Genomic DNA, 26,097 nt, shown 5'->3' with positions numbered 1-26,097 from the left:
GTGAATGGAGCAGAGCGAGACTTTACTAACCTCTTCAACTCGTTCACTAGTCATTAGTGAGAGTTCTTAAAGGTTAAGTGTTCTCTGCACCTCACAGGAGTGCCTGTTTGCATTTGACATCTCAGCTCTTAAAAGTTCTCTTTTCTGTACAGACTGGTGCCTTAAAAGAGTTTCTGGCAAATCAAAATGCCTTAATAGTGTTATTTTATTCCATATTTCAAGCAGTGTGATGGTAGTGCTTTAACAATGGACAGACAGTTATGTTCTGGGTTCACAGGCATCTCTAAAAATTTATTCTCAGATTCGGTCAGCACCAAGGCTTAGCAACAGCTTCACTCTTTAATCTTTCCACGGAATAGCTGTCACCTCCTTGCAGTGCTGAAATTCAGGATGCAGGACGAACTGGGCATGCGTAGTTTTCACTGGTTCCACCCCTGCCCGCTCTCCATTCGCCCCGTTGGCTTCGTCCCCACGCGGCCTCGACGTGCTGCGTCATGGCGCGCTTCACCCTGGACGACCCCGGAAGTGGGTCGGGGGCTTGGCCTCTGCCCGGCCACGGAGCCGGTGCGGGAGGTGTTACTCCACTGGCGTTGAGCTGAGCTGTCGAGTTGGGCGGCGGACCCCGGGCAAGGCCCGGACGAGGGGTCCAGGATGCTGAACGTCCCTTCCCAGTCTTTCCCGGGCCCCAGCTCGCAGCAGCGCGTCGCCTCCGGGGGGCGTAGCAAGGTAAGCGCGCGGCAGTCCTCTCTTCCTGCCGGGATCTCAGGCTCCGGCACAGTCCGTTCTCTCCTTAGGTACTCTCTCCCACCTCCTGTCCCCACCTCTGGCTTTCGTCCCCTCCTACCCTTGCTGGCGATCTCTTTCAGATCCTATGTGTTCTCCAGTCCTGGAACTCTCTTAACCTCCATCTCTTACCAGCTGGTCCTTTTTCTTTCCCATCCCTTTATCCCGTTCTGTCAATTCCCTTCTTCCAACTCTTTTCCCCGCTAATCAGATTCAGATATAAGGTAATGCCAGGCTCTGTGCTTCCCATATTGTAGGTGCTGTGTGTCGGCTTCCTGATAACCTGCTCTCCTTTCTTTTGTTCACTTTCTGAAGAAGTTGTGAGCAATCTGGGTTCCCTAGAAGAGGGGAAAGCTGGGCAATAGCTACAGTGACCAGTGTTTATCCCGCCAAGGGTGGGGACTCTAGGAGCTAGGGAAGATTGGAGAAGAGTGAACAAATTTCTATATACAAACCTCCGGTTAGGTTTAGGGACACATCTCCAAGCCACACTGCCTTTCTCTCTTCCTCTGGTACTTGATTGTTTTATCACTGTCTTTTCTACTGATATCTCTTGCTAATTTTGAAGCTAATATAATGCTCTTTAAGTTTTTGTTGAACATAGTTACTGTTACCAACAAGTGGGATGCAAATGTGTTTTATATTTGCAGAATTTAATCAAATTGTCTCCCATGTTCATTGCAATATGAATGTTGCTTGCTCCTGTTGTTTGTTAGTTCCTCATTCTATAACCACATTTTCATGTTTTGTTTTCAAGACTTCCACCTGATCAGGCCATTCCTTTCTTCATTTCTGGACTCTTGAGTCTTTAGCATTAACATCATTTGGGAACTTCATCAACTTTATTTTCTCCACATGGACCTGGAGCTTGACCCTAGGTCAGAATTATGGGTTCAGAGATCTGTAGCTTTCATTAGCCTTTCAGAAGTCTGTAACCCCAACTATAATAATATAGCTGAAATTGATTAAGTGCTTACTGACAGCCTGAGTGCTTTACATGTATTACCTTGTGTAATCTTTCCAGTGACCCTGTGAAGTGGGTGCTTTTGTTATCGCCATTTCACAGCAAAGGAAACAGGTTAAGAAATGCTGCCTTGAAAGAGGCTTATACGATGTGACGCCAATGGTGACTTTTCTTTTATTGCTGTGTATATCGGCCAACCATCCAATCACTTGTCCTCTCCTCTGGGCTTGACCTGTTTCTCTCCTTAAATGCTTGGCTAAATAGTAGAAACTTTGCAAAGAAAGAACCTCTGAATTAGAATATGAGAGTTGCTGCCCTTCTCCTTTAAAACTACCAGCCATGTTCTCAATATCATTTAAAGGAAATGATACTGACCCAAACACTCATAGGTGAGTGTTTGGGTCCAGAAAGTGAATAAAATAAGATTATTGTGCAATTCACACTCAGACTGATTTTTGTGTTTGTTTGTTTGTTTTTCCCCTTTGTGAAATTGTTGCTGAACTGAACTTGGGTTCACTTGCCTGACATGCAGCAAAGCCAACAATCCACTCACATTGGGGTGTGGTGGAGGAAAGTACAGCTTTTATTTGCAGGGCATCAAGCAGGCAGAGGAGAAGAGGGTGACAGAGGATGAGGTGGTTGGATGGCATCACTGATGCAGTGGACGTGAACTTGGGCAAACTCTGGGACATGGTGAGCGACAGGGAGGCCTGGCATGCTGCAGTCCATGGGGTCTCAAAGAGTTGGACTTGGTGACTGAACAAGAAGAATCAGGGAGAACAGGCAGCTAATGACCAAAAGACCCAAACTCCCTGATGGCTTTCAGGCAAAGATTTTTATATTCAGCATTTGAGATGAGAGTCTCAGGGTGCATGGTTAGCTTGTGGATCTCTTCTGTTTGGTTGCTGGTGAGGTAACATGGTGATATTTTAGAAATATCAGTCTTTTGTCTTGTTCCAGTCAGTCTAGGGTCTGTATGCTTCTGGTTAGCAGTTTCTATCCCTTGAGGTTCTGGTTTCTGTAAAGCAACTCAAGGACATTAGGTTGTTAACTGTATCCATTCAGGAGGGACTAGGAGTCCTGTGATTGTTATTTTCTTGCTCGACCAATGTTCCTTGGTTTTTGCATTTTCTCACATCTGTAGTCATTAGCTATTTGAGTCTGCTTTTTGGAATTAGGGGAAGGCCTTGGAGGCTAAAGCTTTTTCTAGAAACGAGAAGTAGGGACATGAACCCGGGAGGGTCCCTCAGGGCCCTGCCCAATTTCAAAACAGGCTAATCTGGAACATGTGAGAACCTGTGTCAGGATTGTATGAAATAGGTTGTGGGTGAGAAGACAGAACTTAGTTGGGGAGATTTGTGTATCATAATTGTTAGAAGCATGGACTTTTGAGTGAGAAGATTCATTCTTTTTCCATCTCTACCTTTTAGCCTCTTTGAATCTCTTTCCTCAGTTGTAAGTGGGAATAATATGAATAGTACCCATTTTATAGGATTGTTCATAGGATCAAATGAGCTAATGTTTCTCTCAGCACAGTCCTGGGTTATGGTAAGCACTTGCTAGATGTTACTAGCTTGTAGGCTTTTATGCAAACCTCATTGATTGTTGAGGGATTGCTGTGTGGAAAAACCCGTAGCACAGTGCCTGGTACAGAGTATGCACTCAGTATGGTAGCTAATGTTATTTCTAATACACAACTAGTAAGTATTTATTGAGAACCTACCATATGCTGGAGATGTGGTCTTTGTTGGGGAGGGAGAAATTTCCACTTTTATCCATCCCTCTTGAGTTCTTGTAGCTAGACTGATAAAGTTGACACAAGACAGATTAGCAGTAGAAAAGATTTAAATTTTATTCTTGCTTTTAAGTTTTAGACAATAAATTTGATGCTGAAAGCTCAGCTTCCATCTATACTGGTGCTGAATCAAATCTTGGAGACAGAGTTTCGGGTGAAGTAGGAAAGGATAGCTTTATTGCTTTGCCAGGCAAGGGAGACATGTCAGGCTCCTATCCTCAAAACCGCATGTCCTAACTTGGGCAAGATAGTGACAAGTTTTGTGGTAAAAAAGGGTGTGATCAGCTCGTGGACAATTCTTCCTCCGATGGGTTGGTGGTGAGGTAAATAGGAGTTGCTGGAAAAGACCCTGCTGCTGACAGAGACTGAGGGCAGGAGGAGAAGGTGGCAACCGAGGATGAGGTGGTTGGATGGCATCATCAACTCAACAGACATGAGTTTGAGCAAATTCCTAGAGATAGTGAAGGACAAGGAAGCCTGCTCTGCTGTTGTCCATGGGGTAGCAAAGAGTCAGACACACAACTGAGCGACTGTACAACAAATAGGAGTCAACATTGACAACCTTCAGGTCCAACTGCTCTGGGGGTCTATATGCTTGTGGGCAGCATACCATAACTTCCCCCACCTAGAAGGGGTTTCACTATCAGCTCAAAGATACTGTTGGGCTTCCTGGGTGGCCCAGTGGGTAAAGAATCCTCCTGAAATGCAGGAGACACAAGAGATGCAGGTTTGATCGCTGGGTCAGGTAGATCTCCTGGAGGAGGAAATGGCACCCCTCTCCAGTATTCTTGCCTGGGAAATCCCATGGACAGAGGAGCCTGGCAGACTACAGTCCATAGGGTCGCAAAGAGTTGACACGACTGAAGCAACTGAGCATGCAGACTTGATGGGAAACAGGACCTTGTCCCAAGACTGCTCTTGACTGTTTCTCCTTGGTCTCACCACCCCTCCCTTCCCTAATTAGCAACTGCTTGAATCTGCCCATTGGAACTCAGGGAAGGTCACAGAGGCTTAATGAAGGCTGTTGCCAATAATCAAAGAAGTGAGGGACACAGAAAAGCTCTGTGCCCAGGAACCCAACAGAGCCCTGCACGATACCAAATTTGAAAGGAATTGATGGCACAAAGAAACTTAGGTCTGGGTACTTAATTAGTAAGGAATTTAAGCAAAGTTTGGGCTTGGGTAGTAGATTAGTAAAGAAGTAACACAGCTTACTTATAGTCTTTTGGGCCCTGAATTTCCTACCTCTGAGAGAAGGATGTCTTTCTACCTTCCAGTACAGGAAGGACACTTTCCACAGGGGAGATTTGTTTCCTGCTTTCAAGGAGACCAAGAGGGTGGTCCAAGTATTCATCTTGCATGGCCTGCGCTGGGCCCCAACAGCTCTGTTTTCAAAGAGTTTAATCCAGTGGGCTTCACAGTTATAAATGCCTAAGGACTCTAATAGTCTGTTATGACCATGAAGAAGTTGGTGCCAGAGAAAGCTTCTGGAGGAAGTAATGTCTGTGGCTGGGAGGGGTGAATCATTTTCCATTTGCCTAAAATACAGAACTCTAGTATTCGTGCCTGGAGAATCCCCATGGACAGAGGATCCTGGTGGGCTACAGTCCCTGGGGTCACAAAGAGTCGGACATGACTGAGTGACTAGAACGACTAAGCTCAGCATAGCAAAGTATAGAATGGCTTCCCAGGTGGCTTAGTGGTAAAGAGTCCGCCTGCCAATGCAGAAGGTGCAGGAGACGCTGGTTGGATCCCTGGGTTGGGAAAATCCCCCAGTGGAAGTCATGGCAAGCCGCTCCAGTATTCTTGCCTGCGAAATGCCACGGACAGGGAACTTTGGCAGGCTACAGTCCATGGGGTTGCAAAGAGTGGGATGAGACTGACTGAACATGCACACTTGCAAAGCATAGAATGGGAAGAGACGAAAGTTCAGACATGAAGCTGGTGAAGTCAACTCTCACCAGATATAAAGGGCCTGGTCAACCTCTGTGGGGAATTTAGAAACATTACGAGAAATATGAGGAGCCACTGACGGAGACAGGGCCCTGGATTAGATCTGTGTTTCCAAAAGATAACTTTTAAATACCCTACAGGTGTGGAATGGTGAAAGAGAGTTATTTTGGTTTGGGATAGGAAAGATCATATGTGTTCTCACACTTTATTTACCAAGGGACCTAGTGAGTTGTAGTTAGTGATGGTAAGAATGGGATGATGAGGATTAGTAAGAAGGAATGTGAAGTTGGCAAGGCACCACAGACCTATTAACCTGGCTATTTTGGGGACAATTGAATGTCTAAAATAGATATGATTAAAGGAACTGAGATATGTAAGTGTTTTAGTCCCTTTGGCCTTCTCTAACAGAATACCTTAGGTGCCTCATAGACAACAGAAACTTATTTCTCACACTTCTAATTGATCTCAGGTCAGCTCGACCTGCAGCAGCTTGAAGCAGGGCTTTGGTTCCTGGCCAAAGTTTGAGTTGTGGTGGTGAAAACACTGAATCCTAGCCAATAGACTAGCGGTCAGTGACAAGGCCCTGAACCTTCGGTTTTGCAGAAAAAATTCCCACAAAGACAGAAAGCGGTAAAATAAGTAAAGTATTTATTGGGAGGAAAAAGAGTATAGTACATGTGGATAGACACACAGGCAGACTAAGAGAGTTTGCTGAGTTGTACCCTCATGGCAGTTTGAATTACTTACATGGGGCATATCTTCTGGGTTTCCTTTGCCCAGTCATTTTGATTTCCCTGGTTTAGAGTCTGTATTTGGTATATCTCAGAATCCTCCCATGTGTGGGGGCACATCTTTTAGCCAAGATGGACAATGAGGCTATGGGTAAAGAGCATCAATTGGCATCAGTCCCCTTTTGACTTCCAAGGAGCCTTTCTGCACAGATGTAGTCAGGGAGATCTCCTTTCTCAGTTGTCCAGCTTTTCTAGTCTTAGAGTTTTGGTCCACCAGGAATGAATCTCCAATGACTTTACCCTGGGGGTGCCCATCTACCTCCTGCCTCATCGTGACTGGGAATTCCAAGATCAGTGCAAAACTGGCCAGTTTTGTTTCTGGTGAGAGCCTGATTCCTGGTTTGTAGCCATCTTTTCAGTGTCCTTACTTGGTGGAAGAGGCAAGGGAGCTCTCTATATGGCCTCTTTTATAAGGGCCTTAATCCCAACAACGTCATCACCCACCAAAGGTGCCACTTCCTAGTACCAGCACATCAAGATCAGCATTTCAACCTAATTTGGTAGGGGGATACAAACATTCAGTCTATAGCAATAAGCTTCCTCGAATAATGTGACTGCTTTTACATTAAACAGTTATCTGGTACTATGTTACATACTAGTTATACAGGTTAGATGTGTGGAAAAATTTCCACTAGCGTGTCTTAACTGGTTAAAATACTAATCACATAATAATACCCCTTATCTAAAAGCCTTGAAAATGTATTAAAACCCTGTAAAATCCCAAACATCTTGTTATTAGACCCTCTGAACAGGTGTAGGCAAATTTTTGTGGACAAGGCCAGATAATAAATGTTTTAGGCTTTGAGGATGTCTTAAGGCCTCAGTCTCTTCACCGTCACCACCACTGCCAACACCACCACCAGCACCACCACTGCCACCACCAGCACCACCAGCACCACCACCACCACCACCAGCACCAGCACCACCACCACCACCACGTGTAGAAATTATTCTTGGCTCAAGGGCTACACAGAAACATAAATAGGCACAGGCCAGTTTGCCAACCCCTTCCCTAGAATATGGCAGTTTTGTTATTTTCTGTTACTTGATAACCTTTGTTTCTCGGTGGATGGATTCTTAGAAAACATCTTTCTATCTCACGTGAGTTCTAATAGCCTATGTATGTTGAAAGTCCGGAAAGTCAGCTTTAGCCAATTGTTTCTGTTTTCTTCTATCAAATCTCATTTGATTTTTTAAGGCAAAAAATTGTTGGTCCAGGTTAGTAAGCCGCGATAACATATTATTGATAGAGCCAGGACCAAAACTTTTCTTCTGACTCTGGCCTCAGTACTACCCTTGGACTGTGATTTCATTAGGTTGACATTTGTGTCCAGAATTTCTAAACCCATCTCATGGCCCAGGTGTTAATGTTCCATTTGTAATTCTAATACACCCTTCTAAAAATGAAAGAAGATTTTTAGAATTTTTAGATTTGTTTTCTTATCCTTTTGAGTGGGAATCAGACTAATGAAGTGTCCTGAAGACAAGCAGCAGAAGAGGGAAGGAAATTCAGCTGATTTGAGGAAGCCACATTGAATTCTTCCCTTTTCCTTTTTGAGGTCCCTCTGAAACAGGGCAGAAGTCTCATGGATTGGATTCGACTGACCAAAAGTGGAAAGGACCTAACGGGATTAAAAGGCAGGTTAATTGAAGTAACTGAAGAAGAACTTAAAAAACACAACAAAAAAGATGACTGCTGGATATGCATAAGAGGTAGGTGGGATTTACTATGTACTGCAGAAAGTTTTGGCGGGCTTTCCAGTTGTAATGCTGTATACCTCTTGGCCCTGTTACTTTGTAATATGATTCACAGTTAGTAACAAAACGTTAGTTACAGTTAGTAACTGTAAACACAATTTTCAGTTACTAACAAACATTTGCAGTTAGTAAAAAACATGTCTTATGCTGGACAATAAATAAATTCTTTAATTCTGAATTTGAACAGTATTTCTCTCTAAATCACTATTCACTCTCTAAATCACTGTATTCCCTTTGAAAGAAAACAAGGGTTTGACAGATAATATAATACAAAGTAATAAAATTATTCAACAACATCTAGTTTAAATGCAATAATGTTCCACCGTTGTGTCTTACAACAGAATTCCATAGGAAAAAAGTGTCTCTGAGAATCTAAAGTAAATCAGAAAGCTCACATTAAAGCAGGATCTTTTGTTCTCATTTGCAGCAATTTTTGTTACGTAATCCGTGTTTGTTAGCAGTATTAGTTACCTGATTTTCCTAGCCCACAACAAATTAGAAGCACCAAACTGGAAATACTGAGTTGGCCAAAAAGTTCATTCAGATTTTTCCATAAGATATTATAGGAAAACCTGAACAAAGTTTTTGACCAACTCAATGGGTAGATTGAGAGAGTAAGCAGAGAAGTAGAAGAGTAGCTGATGGAAGCAGATTTTGTGGTGTCTGCCAACCTGGCATGGGGAGGGAAGCAAAAACAGTGGAGAGCTTACAGCTATATGCTGGTTCTCCACAGAGAGTCCTTGAGTCATCCGGAAAGAGTTCAGTATATTTGCTATCCTCAGTTTAAAGAAGAAAGGAAATGCATCACTTATTGCTGTTATCACTGTTGTAATTTTATCATTGCATAATTTTGACTTGGGGTGTGTGGGTGTGTGTGTGTTATTTACCCAGTCATGTCCGACTCTTTGTGACCCCATGGTCTGTAGCCTACCAGGCTCCTCTGTCCATGGAGTTCTCCAGGCAAGAATACTGAAATGGGTTGCCTTTCACTTCTCCAGGGTGTTTTCCCAACCCAGGGATTGAACTTGGGTCTCCTGTATTGTGGGCAGATTATTTACCATCTGAGCCACCAGGGAAGCCATTTGTTGTTAGTTATCCTGGTAACACTGTCACCCATATGAGGGCAGAGACCATGTCAGTTACCTGCCCTGTCTTCAGTGCTTGGTACATTGAGGTCATCCCTTTGTTGAACTAGTGCAACACTTATCATTTTCCAGAAATTTGGTTACTTGAATAGGTGTCTGGTTGTCACAATCAAGGATAAGATAAATGGAAAGACACCAGTAGCCCTGCTAGTTTGCTAGGTAGGCACAGACAGTATAACAAACTGAGTGACTTGAACCATGGAAATTTATTATCTCCCAGATCTGAAGGCTAAACTTTGAGATCAGTCTTCGGAGTTGCTTGGCTTTTTGGAAAATCGCCCTGATCTCTGACTTCATCTTTATATGACTTTCCTCCTGTGTGCTTGTCGGTGTCCGGATTTGCTGTTTTTAGAAGGACACCAGTCATATTGGAGAGGAGCCTGCCTGATTCTGTCATGACCTCACCTGATTACGCCTGCACTGACCCCGTACCACAGAAGGTCATGTTCTGAAGTACTGCAAGACTTTAACATCTGAGTTTGAGGGATACACAAGTCAACTCATTACAGATGGTAGTAGTGTATAGAATGTTTTCCAGCAGCAGAGGGTATGGAATCTTCCAGCAGGGGCTGGGATAGCTTGTCCCAAGACAGATGCTCTTTGGGAAGTTTCTCAGGGAAATAAGCTGTTTCTAATACCCTTCCTGCCTTCTGTGCTGCAGACCCATTTACCAGGTGCAGGTCACGGCAGCAGGTGCCGTCCCCATTCTTCCTGAGTGTCTTCTGCTGGCCTCTGTGAAGTGGAGGTCAGTTTTCCCATGAGCATCTCTCAGCTGGTCCAGGCTACAGGCATGTCTGACCTGTTTCTGCAGTAGGAAGCCACTTTTCCAAAAGAGTCTCTCATGTGAACCCTTCACATCCTAATGCTGTTAAATAAATGAGTCATTGTTATAGTACAGTCATACTTTATTATTCATTTGATATATTGATGGAGACCAGGAACTGGTTTGGTATGTTTCAAACATAATACATGTTGTTCCCAGCTACATATCTGCCACAGTGATTTGAATGGCTGACACTCTTCCAGTGAGGTCATTGATTTAAGGTTAAATTCTTTTAAGAGTTTCTATTAAAGAGTATATTCTACCCTATTAATAAGACTTCTCCCCCAATTGCCAAGTAAGATGTCTTTTTTTTTTTTTTTTTCCCCTGTTGACAGAGTTTGGTTTTTAATTTTAATAAAGAAGCAGTTGATTGAGACACTGCCCTGGGATCCTCCACTCTAGCAGGAGAAAGTAAATGACTGTTGGACAAGACCTGGAGAAGTGCCCTAGGAGGGCTGTAAGAAAAGTGAGATCAGATTTCAGGGAGGGAGACATAGGTTAGGAAAATCAGAGATGGTTTTGTGATAGAGATAAGCCTTGAAACAGTGTTGAGGATTTCAATGGGAAGTGAGGCAGAAGCGCACCCAAGTGGAGGGAAATGCATAACTAAGGGTGTAGACACAGAAAAGCTGGAGGTGTGTTCTGGAGCTTAACCTGCCTGTTAAGAGAATTATAAGAAAGGAGACTATAAAGGCATGTTAGGGAAGATTGCAAAGGACCTTGAAAACCAGACTGAGAAATGTATTCTTAATTTTGATAGCAGCGTGAACTATTGGAGGTGTTTGAATGTGGGAACAGTATGATCAGAGATGGCCTTGGAAAGATCAGTCTGGTGGTGGGTGTAGTGAATTGACATGAGACTAGGAAAGTTTTTAGCTCGTACAAAAGTTCAGGAGGTAATAGATAACCCAGGAGGTTGTCAAAGGCAACGAAGTAGGATAAACGTGAGACAGATTACTGGTAATTTCTGACACAGTCGTCTAGGAAAGTAGAAGAAAGCACAGGACTAAATGTAATTCTTTTTCTTCTTAGTTGTTCTAATTTAAAATATTAATTATATCTTCTTGAATGTATGCCAGATCTAGCTTCGTAGGTCAGAGATAGTGTTTGGACACAAGTTTTAATCAAAGCTGTACCGCAGAAAAGCACGGATCATGGTATAATTTTTTTTTTCTCCTTTTTAAAGTATTCTTCATTTTCTAACAATTACACCATTTTTATATCAGTTCAAATTTCAGCTTGATCAGCCCAAGACAGACATAAAATGTCTCTATAGAAAATATTTACTTTAGTATGTAATATTTAATAGTGGCAATAGTGTAGTGTTAGTTACTCAGTCATGTCTGACTCTTTGCAACCCCGTGGACTATAGCCCACCAGGCTCCTTTGTCCATGGAATTCTCCAGGCAAGAATACTGGAATGAATAGCCATTCCCTTCTCCAGGATATTGGATTACATGCTCAGTCCTATCTGACTCTTATGAACACCATGGACTGTAGCACGCCAGGCTCCTCTGTCCATGGGATTTCCCAGGCGAGATTACTAGAGGAGGTTGCCATTTCCTCTTCCAGGGGATCTTCCTGACCAAGGGATCAAACCCACATCTCTTGTGTCTCCTGCACTGCAGATGGATTCTTTACCCATTGGGCCATCAGGGAAGATTTCTACCCCTTTTATCTAGTAACTAACAGAAAATTCTTGGGATTGGCTCTGATCGGCACAGTTTTTATCATGTTCTCATTGCTAGAATAGTGGTTCTATTTAGGGGGAAACGGTGTAACTTATTCACTTAAACCTAGGTTACAAGTTCATCCTGTAGCCTTGAGAGGGGCCAGACTGAAGTATCAGGGAGGATATGACTCCCTGAACAAAAAGTGATGCTGTTGCTGGAAGTGGAGTGGATGCTGGAGTTAATGCCAGTACAGAAAGTAGAGTACCTTGCCAAAGTCATAGCTGATGAGAATGGAGCCACTATTTTAACCTAGGCAACTTGATTCTAAGCTACTACATTGCACTGCTTCCTGTTTTATCATATTCAACCCTAGATTGGATCCTGGCTTAGCCTTTGTGCTGTAATCCACTTGTGAGTGCCATTTGTGAACTAATTCATTATGAAATTACAGTGAAGTGCCTATTACTTGCAGCTCTTCTCTTGTGCTAAATAGCATTACTAATTAAAAGTCATACAGGTTTTTCTGTAAGATATTACCACAAAACCTGAATGAAGATTGAGACTATCTTTATTTTTAGAAATCTAGTGAAGTATAGCTTTTACTTTTTTGTGTGACTTTGTGTGTAGTTGTCACTTGGGCTATAAGTTTTACTTTTCTCTTTCTGTGTATTGGTTCACTCGTGTAAGCAATAGTTCTTGGGATCGTCTATGTGTCATGCGCTGTACCAGGTCCTGGGTAGTGACCTGGAAATTTAGAACAGAGGTGGCCCCTGCTGTTATGGCATTTATAATCTAGTGCAGAACATGAAGTGTTAACCAAGACTGAGGAGTGTTGTGAAAGAGAGGTCTACTGTGGTAAGAGTGAAGATTGTGGAAGACTGAGCAGAGATGAAAGATAAATGGGTGTTAATCAGACAAAGAGGAAAGGGAACAATATTATAGGTTCCGGAAGAAGCATGTGCAAAGTCTGGATGGTGTGACTCTGTAAGGGAAAAAACGGTGTATATGTATACAAATAACTGATTCACTTTGCTGTACAGTAGAAACTAACACACTATTGTAAAGCAACTATACTCTAATAAAAATTAATTAAAATAAATTTTCTTTAAAAAAGCTCAAATGCAGCATATAGGTATTCATTGTGAATATGAGGAACTTCAAGTTAATGATACCTGTATTCTTTCTTCTCTCCCTTTCTTCTCTCCCTTTTGTTAAAAAGTCAAAAATTTTCTTTCTAAGGCTCACTCTTTTCTAAGTCTTGACCCTTTATGTGCTCCTGTCAATTCTCTTCAGCCTCCTCTGATCTCAGGGAGTTGTTTAAACATTATTTAAACACAGTGAAGAAGACTGAGCGCTCAAGAATTGATGCTTTTGAACTATGGTGTTGGGGAAGACTCTTGAGAGTCCCTTGGACTGCAAGGAGTCCAACCAGTCCATTCTGAAGGAGATCAGCCCTGGGATTTCTTTGGAAGGAATGATGCTAAAGCTGAAACTCCAGTACTTTGGCCACCTCATGCGAAGAGTTGACTCATTGGAAAAGACTCTGATGCTGGGAGGGATTGGGGCAGGAGGAGAAGGGGACGACCGAGGATGAGATGGCTGGATGGCATCACTGACTCGATGGACGTGAGTCTGAGTGAACTCTGGGAGTTTGTGATGGACAGGGAGGCCTGGCGTGCTGCAATTCATGGGGTCACAAAGAGTTGGACACGACTGAGCAACTGAACTGAACTGAACTGAAACACAGTTCATTCTCCCAACAGTTTCTTCCTTTCAGTCTTCTCTTTTTTAGCCTGATCCTCTTGGAATTTGCTTCATCCTCTGGGCTTTCTTCCTCAGCATTTGATATAAGACCTCTGTTAGAACTTGTTAGGTTGGTGCAAGTGTAATTATGATTTCACACCATGAATTTGGGGCTTCCCTGGTGGCTCAGATGGTAAAGAATCTGCCTGCAATGTCGGAGACCTGGGTTCGATCCCTGGGTTGTTAAGATCCCTTGGAGAAAGGAATATCTACCCACTCCAGTATTCTGACCTGGAGAATTCCGTGGACAGAGGAGCCTGGCAGGCTACAGTCCATGGGATTGCAGAGTCAGACACGACTGAGTGAGTTTTACTTCATCATGAATTTTAAGTCATTATAACTAGGCTCAACCACTTTTTTATTAATCAGAATAGGAACCATTACAGTCAACACATTTTTGCCAGCAATAAATAAGTTTGTTTATCCTGTAGCATAAAAATTTGTGCTCCAGAATTTGATGGACTTTTAGAAAGCATTTTCTGCATCCTGCTGGTTGTAGAAGTGTCTTCCCTACAAAAAGTCATGATGTTTGAAGAAATGGTAGCCCGTTGGCAAGAGGTCAGGTGAATATGGTGGATGAGGCAAAACTTCATAGACCAATTTGCTCAATTTTTAAAGCATCGGTAGTGTGACATGCAGTTGGTCATTGTCATTGAGAAGAATTGGGCCCTCTCTATTGACCAATGCCGGCTGCAGGCTTTGCAGTTTTTGGTGCATCTCATTGATTCACTGAGCATACTTCTCAGATGTAATGATTTTGCCAGGATTCAGAAAGCTGTAGTGTATCAACTCAGCAGCAGATCACCAAATAGTGACTTTGACCTTTTCTTGGTTCAAGTTTGGCTTTGGAAAGTGCTTTGAAGTTTCTCAGTCCATCTGCTGAGCCAGTCGTTACCTTTTTGTTGCACATCACAATCTGATTGATAAATTATTGTTGCATTGAATAAGAGAAGACGGCACTTCCAAATGATGATTTTCTTGATTTGTGGTCAGCTCATGAAGCACCCACTTATCGAGTTTTTTTCCTTTCCAGTTTGCTTCAAATGCCGAACAACCATAGAATGGTCATTAGCAGTTCCTGGGCCAAATGTGGTGTTGATGTTGCAAGCTGTCTTCACTGCTTTATGACCCATCCATTTTGAATGTCAAGAAAATCACTCAAATTTGCTTTTTGTCTAACATAATTTCTATAATCTAAAATGAATATGAAATAAGCAGCAAGGAATGTCATTAGCAAAAAAACATAAAAGCAAGAAATGTGCATTAAAATTGTATGTAACATAACTATTTATTTAGAATGAATTCCAATATCAAATGGCAAATTTCAACAATGCATAAACTTCAATTACTTTTGCACCCACCTACTATATTATCTTTTGGGACACTTCATCTATTTCTGTCTTTTAATTTAAATTGAGTTTCATGGTATTAATATACTGTTTCTCTCCCTACCCCTAGCATGTAGTACAGGGCATGGCTCATGGTTAGTGCTCAGTAAGTATCCTTTGAATCGTGTAGAACTTTTAAACCACCTTTGGTAGGCCTATTTTAATGATTTCACAAAATAGTAACCAGTTGAGAGACTTGTATTTTTGCTATTTCCAGATGATTGGCTCTTGGAGTTAGGAAATATATCAGTTCCTTAATCAAAATATGTATTATTTCTAGACAGTTTTCTGATTTATACTCATGGTCAGTTATTCATTTTGGGGTCTCATAGAATGGAAGCTGCAGCCTGATGGAGCTCATATGTTATCTTTCCTTGTACAGCTTCATGTTTTCTTTTGCAGGCTTTGTACTCAGCAGGGGTTAAATAAATATTGGAGGTTTTCTTCAGGGCCATTTTTAGGCATTAATATTTTCAGTTAAACCTTTTATTTTGAAAAAGTTTCAAACTTACAAAAAAAAAAAAAAACCTGTTGTAAAGGTGATGCAGTGATCTCTAGAAATCCTTCACCTGTCCTGAGTCAACCATTGTTGACATGTTGTTGTTATTAAGTTGTGTTTGACTTTTTGTGACCCCATGAACTGCACCATGCCAGGCTTCCCTATCCCTCACTATCTCTTAGAGTTTGCCCAAGTTCATGTCCATTGATCAGTGGTGCCATGCAACCATCTCATCCTCTATTGCCCTCTTCTCCTTTTGCCTTCAAGTTTTCCCAGTACCAGAGTCTTTTCCAGTGAGTCAGCTCTTAGCATCAGGTGAGTAAAGTATTGGAGCTTCAGCTTCAGCAAAACCCCTTCCAATGAGTATTCAGGTGTGATTTCCTTTAGGATTGACTGGTTGGATCTCCTTACAGTCCAGGGAACTCTCAAGAGTCTTCTCTGGCACCATAGTTCAAAAGCATCAATTCTTGGGCACTCCACCTTCCTTACTGTCCAGCTCTCACATACATATGTGGCTACTGGGAAGAGCTTTGACTGTACGGACCTTTGTTGGCAAAGTGATGCCTTTGCTTTTTAATACACTGTCTAGGTTTGTCATTGCTTTCCTTCCAAGAAGCAAGTGTCTTCTAACCTCATGGCTGCAGTCACCATCCACGGTGATTTTACAGCCCAAGAAGAGAAAATCTGTCACTGCTTCCACTTTTTCCGCTCCTCTTTGAAGTGATGGGACCTTGAAGTTGAAAGGGCCAGATGCTGTGATCTTCGTTTTTTTAATATTGAGTTTTAAGCCAGCTTTTTCACTCTCCTCTTCCACCCTCATCAAGAGGCTCTTTACTTCCTCTTTGCTTTCTGCCTTTAGAGTGGTATCATCTGTTGTTGACATAAAAGTGAAGTTGCTCAGTTGTGTCTGACTCTTTGCGACCCCATGGACTGTAGCCTACCAGGCTTCTCTGTCCGTGGGATTTTCCAGGCAAGAATACTGGAGTGTGTTGCCATTTCCTTCTCCAGGAGATCTTCCTGACCCAGGGATTGAACCCGGGTCTCCTGCATTGTTGATATAGTCATCATTATATTTTAATGAATCCATTTTATCTTCACTATTAACTTATTCCTTATACCTTTTTGTCATCTTTGTTTTAGTCATTACACTAAGGGTTTATGATACTCATTTTTAATGTATCACAGTCTACCTTCAAACAGTATTATACCATTTTACATATAGTATAGGAGTATATAGGCTATACTTCCATTTCTTTCTCTTGTGTCTTGTCTAATCCTTATTATTTATTCTGCATATTCCGTACATCCTGCAATATATTACTGTTGTTGCTTAGACTGTCACTTATCTTTTAAAGAGATTAAGAAAATGGAAAAAGTTACCCATATTTTTACCACTTTCAGTGCTTTTTATTTCTTTGTGTTGATCCAGATTCCCCTTAAAGACCCGACTTTCACGTTTCTTGTAGTACAGGTTTTCTGGCAACGAATTTTCAGCTTTACTTCATCTGACAATGTCACTGTTTTGCCTTCATTTAGGCATTGGGTGTAAAATTCTAGGTTCAGCTATTTATCTTCCTCAGCACTTTAAAAATATCACACCATCTTCTGGTTTGCATAGCTGAGAACTCTGTTGTTATTCTTAACTGTTTTCTTGTAGGATGTAAGGTTTCTCTCTCCTCTGCCTGCCTTTAAAATTTTGCTTTGTTTTCCCACAGTTTGACTATTAATATGATGTAGTTTTCCTTTTATATTTTCTACTTCAATCAATGAAGTCACTCGGTCCTGTCAGACTCTTTGCAATCCAATGAACTGTAGCCCAGCAGGCTCTTGCGTCCATGGGATTTTTCCAGGCAAGAGTACTGGATTCGGTTGCCATTTCCTTCTCTAGGGGATCTTCCTGACCCAGGGATCGAACCCAGGTCTCCCGCGTTGCAGGCAGACGCTTTACCATCTGAGCCACGAGGGAACTACTTGGAGTTCTCTAAATTAATTTTGGAAGTTTGGGGCCATTATCTCTTCAAGTACTTCTACTCATTACTTCTTTTGGGATTCCAGTTGCAAATATGTTAGTCTGTATTATCACACGTTCTTCCAGTTTACGTATTCTTTCCAGTTTCCTTATTCATTCTTCTACCAGTCTGCTGATTCACCCTTAAGAGGAATTCATCTTTCATCTCTGTGCTGAACATTTGTTAAATGTCAACCTTATTTTCTACTAGATCTTCTAATATATTAAAAGTTATTTCAGTGTCTCTATCGGATAAGTTCCAATATATACATCATCTCTAAGTGTGAGTCTGTTGCTATTTTTCTCTCTTCGCAGTGGTTTTTATCATTTTGAAAAATGTTTCTTGTAATTTTTTGATTGATTGAGTGTTACACGTTGATTATAGATGAAGAGTAGAACCTTTAGATATATGTAAAGGCAAAATGATAGGATACTGAAAGAGGAACTCCCCAGGTCAGTAGGTGCCCAATATGCTACTGGAGATCAGTGGAGAAATAACTCCAGAAAGAATGAAGGATTGGAGCCAAAGCAAAAGCAATACCCAGTTGTAGATGTGACTGGTGATAGAAGCAAGGTCCAATGCTGTAAAGAGCAGTATTGCACAGGAACCTGGAATGTTAGGTCCATGAATCAAGGCAAATTGGAAGTGGTCAAACAGGAGATGGCAAGAGTGAACGTCGACATTCTAGGAATCAGCGAACTAAAATGGACTGGAATGGGTGGATTCAACTCAGATGACCATTATATCTACTACTGCGGGCAGGAATCCCTTAGAAGAGATGGAGTAGCCATCATGGTCAACAGAAGTGTCCAAAATGCAGTACTTGGATGCAATCTCAAAAATGACAGAATGATCTCTGTTCGTTTCCAAGGCAAACCATTCAATATCACAGTAATCCAAGTCTATGCCCCAACCAGTAATGCTGAAGAAGCTGAAGATGAACGGTTGTATGAAGACCTACAAGACCTTGTAGAACTAACACCCAAAAAAGATGTCTTTTTCATTATAGTGGACTGGAATGCCAAAGTAGGAAGTCAAGAAACACCTGGGGTAACAGGCAAATTTGGCCTTGGAGTATGGAATGAAGCAGGGAAAAGGCTAACAGAATTTTGCCAAGAGAACTCACTGATCATAGCAAACACCCTCTTCCAACAACACAAGAGAAGACTCTATACATGGACATCACCAGATAGTCAACACCGAAATCAGATTGATTATACTCTTTGCAGCCAAAGATGGAGAAGCTCTATACAGTGAGCAAAAACAAGACCAGGAGCTGACTGTGGCTCAGATCATGAACTCTATATTGCCAAATTCTGACTCAAATTGAAGAAAGTGGGGAAAACCACTAGACTATTCAGGTATGACCTAAATCAAACCCCTTATGATTATACAGTGGAAGTGAGAAATAGATTTAAGGGCCTAGATCTGATAGATAGAGTGCCTGATGAACTATGGACTGAGGTTCGTGACATTGTACAGGAGACAGGGATCAAGACCATCCCCATGGAAAAGAAATGCAAAAAAGCAAAATGGCTGTCTGGGGAGGCCTTACAAATAGCTGTGAAAAGAACAGAAGCGAAAAGTAAAAGAGAAAAGGAAAGATAGAAGCATCTGAATGCAGAATTCCAAAGAATGGCAAGAAGAGATAAGAAAGCCTTCTTCAGTGATCAGTGCAAAGAAACAGAGGAAAACAACAGAATGGGAAAGACTAGAGTTCTCTTCAAGAAAATTAGAGATACCAAGGTAACATTTCATGCAAAGATGGGCTCGATAAAGGACAGGAATGGTATGGCCCTAACAGAAGCAGAAGATATTAAGAAGAGGTGGTAAGAATACACAGAAGAACTGTACAAAAAAGGTCTTCACAGTCAAGATAATCATGATGGTATGATCACTTACCTAGAGCCAGACATCCTAGAATGTGAAGTCAAGTGGGCCTTAGAAAGCATCACTATGAACAAAGCTCGTGGAGGTGATGGAATTCCAGTTGAGCTATTTCAGATCCTGAAAGATGATGCTGTGTAAGTGCTGCACTCAATATGCCAGCAAATTTGGAAAACTCAGCAGTGGCCACAGGACTGGAAAAGGTCAGTTTTCATTCCAATCCCAAAGAAAGGCAATGCCAAAGAATGCTCAGACTACCACACAATTGCAGTCATCTCACATGCTAGTAAAGTAATGCTCAAAATTCTCCAAGCCAGGCTTTAGCAATATATGAACCGTGAACTTCCAGATGTTCAAGCTGGTTTTAGAAAAGGCAGAGGAACCAGATATCAAATTGCCAACATCTGCTGGATCATGGAAAAGCAAGAGAGTTCCAGAAAAACATGTATTTCTGCTTTATTGACTATGCCAAAGCCTCTGACTGTGTGGATCACAATAAAGTGTGGAAAATTCTGAAAGAAATGGGAATACCAGACCACCTGACCTGCCTCTTGAGAAACCTATATGCAGATCAGAAAGCAACAGTTAGAACTGGACATGAAACAACAGATTGGTTCCAAATAGGAAAAGGAGTACGTCAAGGCTGTATATTGTCACCCTGCTTATTTAACTTCTATGCAGAGTACATCATGAGAAACGCTGGGCTGGAAGAAGCACAAGCTGGAATCAAGATTGGCGGGAGAAGTATCAGTAACCTCAGATAAGCAGATGGCACCACCCTTATGGCAGAAAGTGAAGAGGAACTAAAAGCCTCTTGATGAAAGTGAAAGAGGAGAGCAAAAAAGTTAGCCTAAAGCTCAACATTCAGAAAACGAAGATCATGGCCTCTGTCCCATCACTTCAAGGAAAATAGATGGGGAAACAGAGGAAACAGTGTCAGACCTTATTTTGGGGGGCTCCAAAATCACTGCAGATGGTGACTGCAGCCATGAAATTAAAAGACGCTTACTCCTTGGAAGAAAAGTTATGACCAACCTAGATAGCATGTTGAAAAGCAGAGACATTACCTTGCCAACAAAGGTCTTCCTAGTCAAGGCCTTTTTTTTTTCCAGTGGTCATGTATGGATGTAAGAGTTGGACTGTGAAGAAAGCTGAGTGCCAAAGAATTGATGCTTTTGAACTGTGGTGTTGGAGAAGACTCTTGAGAGTCTCTTGGACTGCAAGGAGATCCACCAGTCCATCCTAAAGGAAATCAGTCCTGGGTGTTCATTGGAAGGACTGATGCTAGAGCTGAAACTCCAGTACTTTGGCTACCTCATGCGAAGAGTTGATTCATTGAAAAAGACTCTGATGCTGGGAGGGATTGGGGCAGGAGGAGAAGGGGACGACAGAGGATGAGATGGCTGGATGGCATCACCAACTTGATGGATGTGAGTTTGAGTGAACTCTGGGAGTTGGTGATGGGCAGGGAGGCCTGGCGTGCTGTGATTCATGGAGTCGCAAAGAGTCAGACACGACTGAGCGACTGTACTGAACTGAACACCTTTTCTGGTAATTAGGATGAGTCAGCCTAGTTTGTTGAGCTAAGTTTGGGGTGGTGATTATCGTTACCATTGGTGTACCACTGACTTCAGATTCCTCTCGCAGTAGGTTAGTACTACCGTGTTTTTGATGTGAAGGCTTCAGTGTTAGAGGATTTTTTTAGTTGCTCCTGTACCATTCTTAGCTGACAGCTTGCCCTATATACTTAGGAAGGGTCTCTCATCACATTCTTGCCGCTTCCTAGGGGCAGACTGATTTTACTTGTTTGGTGTAAGAATTAGGTGCTGGAAGGAGTTTTGCAATTTTACTGTTTGAACCTCAATCTTAGGCCAGTTCTGTTACCTGAGCCCCAAGGGCAGAGCTTTCTCAGTGATTCTGTCACTTCCCCACTGCCTCTGACTCAGTGCAGGGTTTAAGAATGCAGGGAGATTCTTGTCTGTGGCAGCTGAGCTTTGCTTTTTACAGAAGGGGAGGAGGAGAGCAGGGCAGAGGGTGTGGGGGTGAGCAGTTTCCCTGTCTGTCTTCCAGTACTAGAAGACATCTGGTTCATATCAGCATAGAATCTGGCCTGAGTGGGCTTTCTGTCCCTCTTCCAGTGTTTGGCTTGCATTTGCCTCACTTCAGTGCAGACTAAAGGAGGATGTATGTTTCCTGCTCTTTCCAGCAGCAGCTAACCTTTGTCTGCTATCAGTGCAGGGACTCGCATATGGGAAGCTTTACTGTCCTTACCCAGCAGACTGCTTTTGCTACCTGTCAGGGTTGATCTGTGACATGGGTCAATTGCTTACTCCTTCCTCAGTAGTTTATCATCACCTTGTGCTCCTGCAGGCCTCAAATGTAGATGAACTTGTCTTGGTTCTCCTGCTCTAGCTGCAAGTCTTGGAGCAGGTACTAACTATGTACCTGGACCACCTATGGGCCTTTCTCAAATCTGCTGTGTTCATGCTTTTTCATGATCATCTCATGAGGTACAGGGACCATGATAAAAGAATTGAGTGGGTGCAGAATCCCCTTGTGTCTGGGCCTCTTGGAGTTCTAAATTGACATACTTGGCCCTAAAAGAGTTTGTTAAAATTCAGTTGTTATAGCAACATTTTTTTTTTTTTCTGTTTTGGTCATGCTGCACAGCATGTGGGACCTTAGTTCCCCACCCAGAAATCAAACCCACACCCTCTGCAGTGGAAGCGCAGTGTCTTAAGCACCAGTGCTTAAGTCCCAGCAACATCTCTCTTTGCTGTGCTCTGTCAAAGGTGATGAGAAGTGGTTCATGTGTCCCATTTCCTCAAAGGGGCTTGTCATCCTGTGGAATTTAGAGTCCTAACCACTGCACCACCAGGGAAGTCCACATCACTACATCTTAATTAATCTTCGTAGCTTGCTTGTTTTGGAAAATAGGAAATAACTCAAAGCATAAGGACATAGTTGGCCTTTTTTTTAATAGCAGGGCAGTTCAGCGCTGGGGTAACTGTCATTGGTAGCCCTGAGGCACAGACAGAGGGAAATTGTCACATGGAATAGGGAAGAGGGGTTTGGAAAACTGATCCTTTAGAGATAGGATGCCTTACTTAATACTGTTGTATGTTGTAAATCAGTTTAAGACTAGTAAAGATAACTGTTGTTAATCATGTTTGGTCATTATTCCTTCTAGGAAAAGTTTATGGATTTTTTTCCCCAAAATACTCAAGAGTATAACTGACTGGTCAGACTGCTAGTTAATTTTTAATGCTTTTACATGTCAGTTTCCTTTTAGTTAAATGTTAGGACTATTTTTCCTAGTACTAATAATGTCACATAGTAATGTCACATAAGATGACCTTTGATAATTTTGCCAGTCAACCTTCTGAATTGCTGGAGACCTTTATTACATTCCATTTCAGTTTTCCTGAGCAATCTAAGGCATCCAGACCAGATTATTTTAGCCCTTTTGTTAATTGGGCTGGCCATCGTTGTGGTTGTTTGGTGCAGTTTGTATTTCTAAGTTATATTCAGGACAGTTGCTACCTGATTCTCATTTCTCTGAGGTAGTGCTGGTCTCATTTCTAGTCTCCCCACCCCCCTCCTAAAAATTGTGCAGCAGAACTTGACAGTAAGTACTTAAGATACTAATTTTTTTTTTATCAAATGTGTGTTTATTTATGTATTTTGGCTATGCTGGGTTTCGTCGTGTCATGTAGGCTTCTCTAGTTGAAGTGCACAGGCTTAATTGCCCTGCGGCACATGGGATCTTAGTTCCCCAACCAGGGATTGAACCCAAAATCTCCTGCATTGGAAGGTGGATTCTTAACCATTGGACCGTCAGGGAAGTCCCAAGATAATAATTTTAATTTTAGAGGCTTTGGTCAAATGTTCTGCCCCTTCATGGTGACAGTGATGGCCCAGAAAACTGAATGGAAGTCCATGTATACAGGCAGAACATTTTTTTATCAATTGACTGGGGGCAGTGGCAGGAAGGGCTTCCCTGGTGGCTTAGATGTTAAAGAATCCACCTGCAATATGAGAGACCTGGGTTCCATCCTTGGGTTGGGAAGATCCCCTGGAGGAGGGCATGGCAACCCACTCCAGTATTCTTGCCTGGAGAATCCCCTTGGACAGAGGAGCCTGGCAGGCTACAGTCCATGGGGTTCGCAAAGAGTCGGACAGGACTGAGCAACTAAGCACAGTGGCAGGGATCCTCAGCCTCCTTTGTCTAAGTCTTTTTCTTTTAGGCTACAATTTTCCAATCATCTGCAAATGTTCTGCTGTGATGGGTGGTAGGAGGTGAATCTTGTTAATATTTTGACACATGAACTTTTACTTCTTGTTTTCAGTTCAGGCCTCTCCTCCACTAACTGTGCTGTTTCCCTGAGGGTGCTGTATCTCATTGCCCTAGGGAGTAAGCCTTCACTTCTTATGGATTTAGGTAGGGAGGGGCTTGTTACTTGGTTGTATGAGATGCAGGAGAGGATTTAAGCATCGTATTGCTTTTTATATTGAGTTGTAGACCATCCTACATGCTCACTTTCAGAACTACCTGGGGTTTCTGATTACTGCACCTTTTGGGGGTTCTGTTGCACATACTGGCTCCCCTCCAAATTACACGTAGGCTTTATTTCACCTTTCTTCACTCAGTTAATTATTGCTTATCATTTACTTGTCAGTCTTCCAAAATTTTATTGTTGTCTTCTCCTCTTCAAATTTTTGTGCCTTGCAAGGTTTTGGATAATAGAGTATTTTAGGACTTCCAGATTAAAAGCACTCATTTGCCTCTCACACTCCTCAAATCTTTCTAATGACTACAAAGAATAAATAAAGATTTGAGGAGTGTGAGAGGCAAATGAGTGCTTTTAATCTGGAAGTCCTAAAATACTCTATTATCCAAAACCTTGCAAGCCAACATTCTGTTTATTGTTCTTAAATACCAAGGCCCCCAAAAAGATTTAATCCTCTTAATCATTATAAAATCCATTTGTCTTTCATTACTTTCTTTTCCATTTGTCTCGATTGAAAGTAGCGAGTTAATTGCCTAACTTTCTAAAATAATGTGCTGAGTTCTGCTTTTGGTTATAGCTGATTAGCTCCTTTTGGGCTAACAGTACTGCAAATACCAACGATAAACTCAGTACAACATATTAAAAAAAAAAAAAGCTATTAAAAAACACAGGTGAGCAGCCAAAAGCAGACAGAAACTAGAGGGTAAGATTCATCTGTACTTGTAAGAAGGAATTATCACCAGGTGAATTGCCATTTCCTATGGCATTTAACTTGAGGTCATGCCCAGTTTGGTATTGTGAAGGGTGACTGAAATTTAGATGTAGACCCCCAGTCTTGGCTTGAAGAGTTTGGAGTTTGACTCCAGTCAAGTTAAATGCCTGCTGAAATAGTCAATAACCTTTGGAGGAATGTAACAGAATCCAGAATTTGGCTGGCTTAAAGATGACACAATTTGGAGCCTTTGTACTAACTGAAAAATAAGGAAGAAAATACAGAAAAAGTGATCCAGAGAGGAGTATAAGCTGTCTAAATCTTGCATATGGACAAACTCTGGGCAGCCTAACTAAGGCTAAAAGGATTGAACAGAGGTTTTAGTTTTCATTCCCCTACAGGGGAAACAAGAGTTTGGAGTTTGACTCCAGTCAAGTTAAATGCCTATTAAAATAGGCAATAATCTTTGGAGGAATGTGACAGAATCCAGATTTCCTACAACATATTATTTACAATGACCAGAATATAATGCAGAGTTTCTAGACATGGTCAAGGGAAAAGACAACTCTTTGAGATTGACCCTGAGGTGACCCATATGTTGAATTTAGTTCACAAGGATTGTAAAGTACCTATTATGACAATACTCAAGGAAGTAGAGAAACATAGATTATATAATAAATGAACAAATATGAAATCTCAGAAAGTCTCATCATTTTTCATAATGAACAAATAGACTATCAAAAATGGGAATGTAGACCTGAGAAATGCTATATATGAAATAAAACATATTACCAAATAGGCTTAATAGCAGATTGGAACTAACAAAAGGAAGCTTAGTGAACTTGCAGATAGATTAATAGGAATTATCCAGTCTGTAGAACAGAGAGGAAAATGACCCAGAGTAAAATGAATGGAGGCTCAGGGACCTCTGAGATAAAATAAAAATGTCTAATGTATGTTTATTGGCAATTCCAGAAGGAGAGGAATAGGAGAATGGTACAGAAAAGTATTTAAAGAAATTTTGGTCAAAATTGGTGAAAGGCCTAAAATTATCAATTCAAAATGAAAGAAAGTGAAAATTGCTCAGTCTTGTTCATTTTGACCCCGAAGACTGTACAGTCCATGGAATTCTCCAGGCCAGAATACTGGAGTGGGTAGCCTTTCCCTTCTCCAGGGGAATCTTCCCAACCCAGGGGTTGAACCCAGATCTCCCACGTTGCATGCGGATTCTTGACCAGCTGAGCCACCAGAGAAGCGAAGCATGGCAAATCCACACATGATCAATACAAAGAAAATCACATAGGGGCACATTATATTCAGACTGCTGAAAACCAAAGATAAAGAGAAAATCTTGACAATAACCAGAAGTAAAACAGCTGGACCCTATAAAAAAGGTTGCTGAAGATTAAAAAAAAAACAAAAAAAAAAACCATCAACTCTAAATTCTGTATCATTAAAGCTACTTTAAGGATACAGATGAAATAAAATGAACTCTTTTGGATAAACAAAAACTAAGAATTTAGTATCAGCAGACCTATACTACAAGGAGCTCTAAAGGAAATTCATCAGGTTAAATGGTAATGATACCAGATGGAAACTCAGA

The 26,097-nt window shown here is 41.7% G+C and overlaps 1 protein-coding gene across 3 annotated transcripts in view; it reads left to right on the top strand.

Moving 5' to 3' along the window:
• Nucleotides 1-521: 521 nt before the first annotated feature.
• LOC101117851 (cytochrome b5 reductase 4) overlaps nucleotides 522-26,097 on the top strand; it is a 118,798-nt gene continuing 93,222 nt past the window's right edge. For all 3 annotated transcript variants that reach the window (XM_060419590.1, XM_042253438.1, XM_027972451.2), the window contains exons 1-2: nucleotides 522-726; nucleotides 7,846-7,999. In XM_060419590.1, the coding sequence (XP_060275573.1) occupies nucleotides 652-726; nucleotides 7,846-7,999 (229 nt within the window). In that variant the 5' untranslated portion in view covers nucleotides 522-651. The remainder of the gene's footprint in view (nucleotides 727-7,845; nucleotides 8,000-26,097) is intronic.

This window comes from Ovis aries, chromosome 8, assembly GCF_016772045.2.
Source record: "Ovis aries strain OAR_USU_Benz2616 breed Rambouillet chromosome 8, ARS-UI_Ramb_v3.0, whole genome shotgun sequence".
Taxonomy (NCBI): Eukaryota; Metazoa; Chordata; class Mammalia; order Artiodactyla; family Bovidae; genus Ovis; species Ovis aries.
Note: the sequence above shows the minus strand (reverse complement) of the source record. Positions and strands in the feature narration are given on the sequence as shown.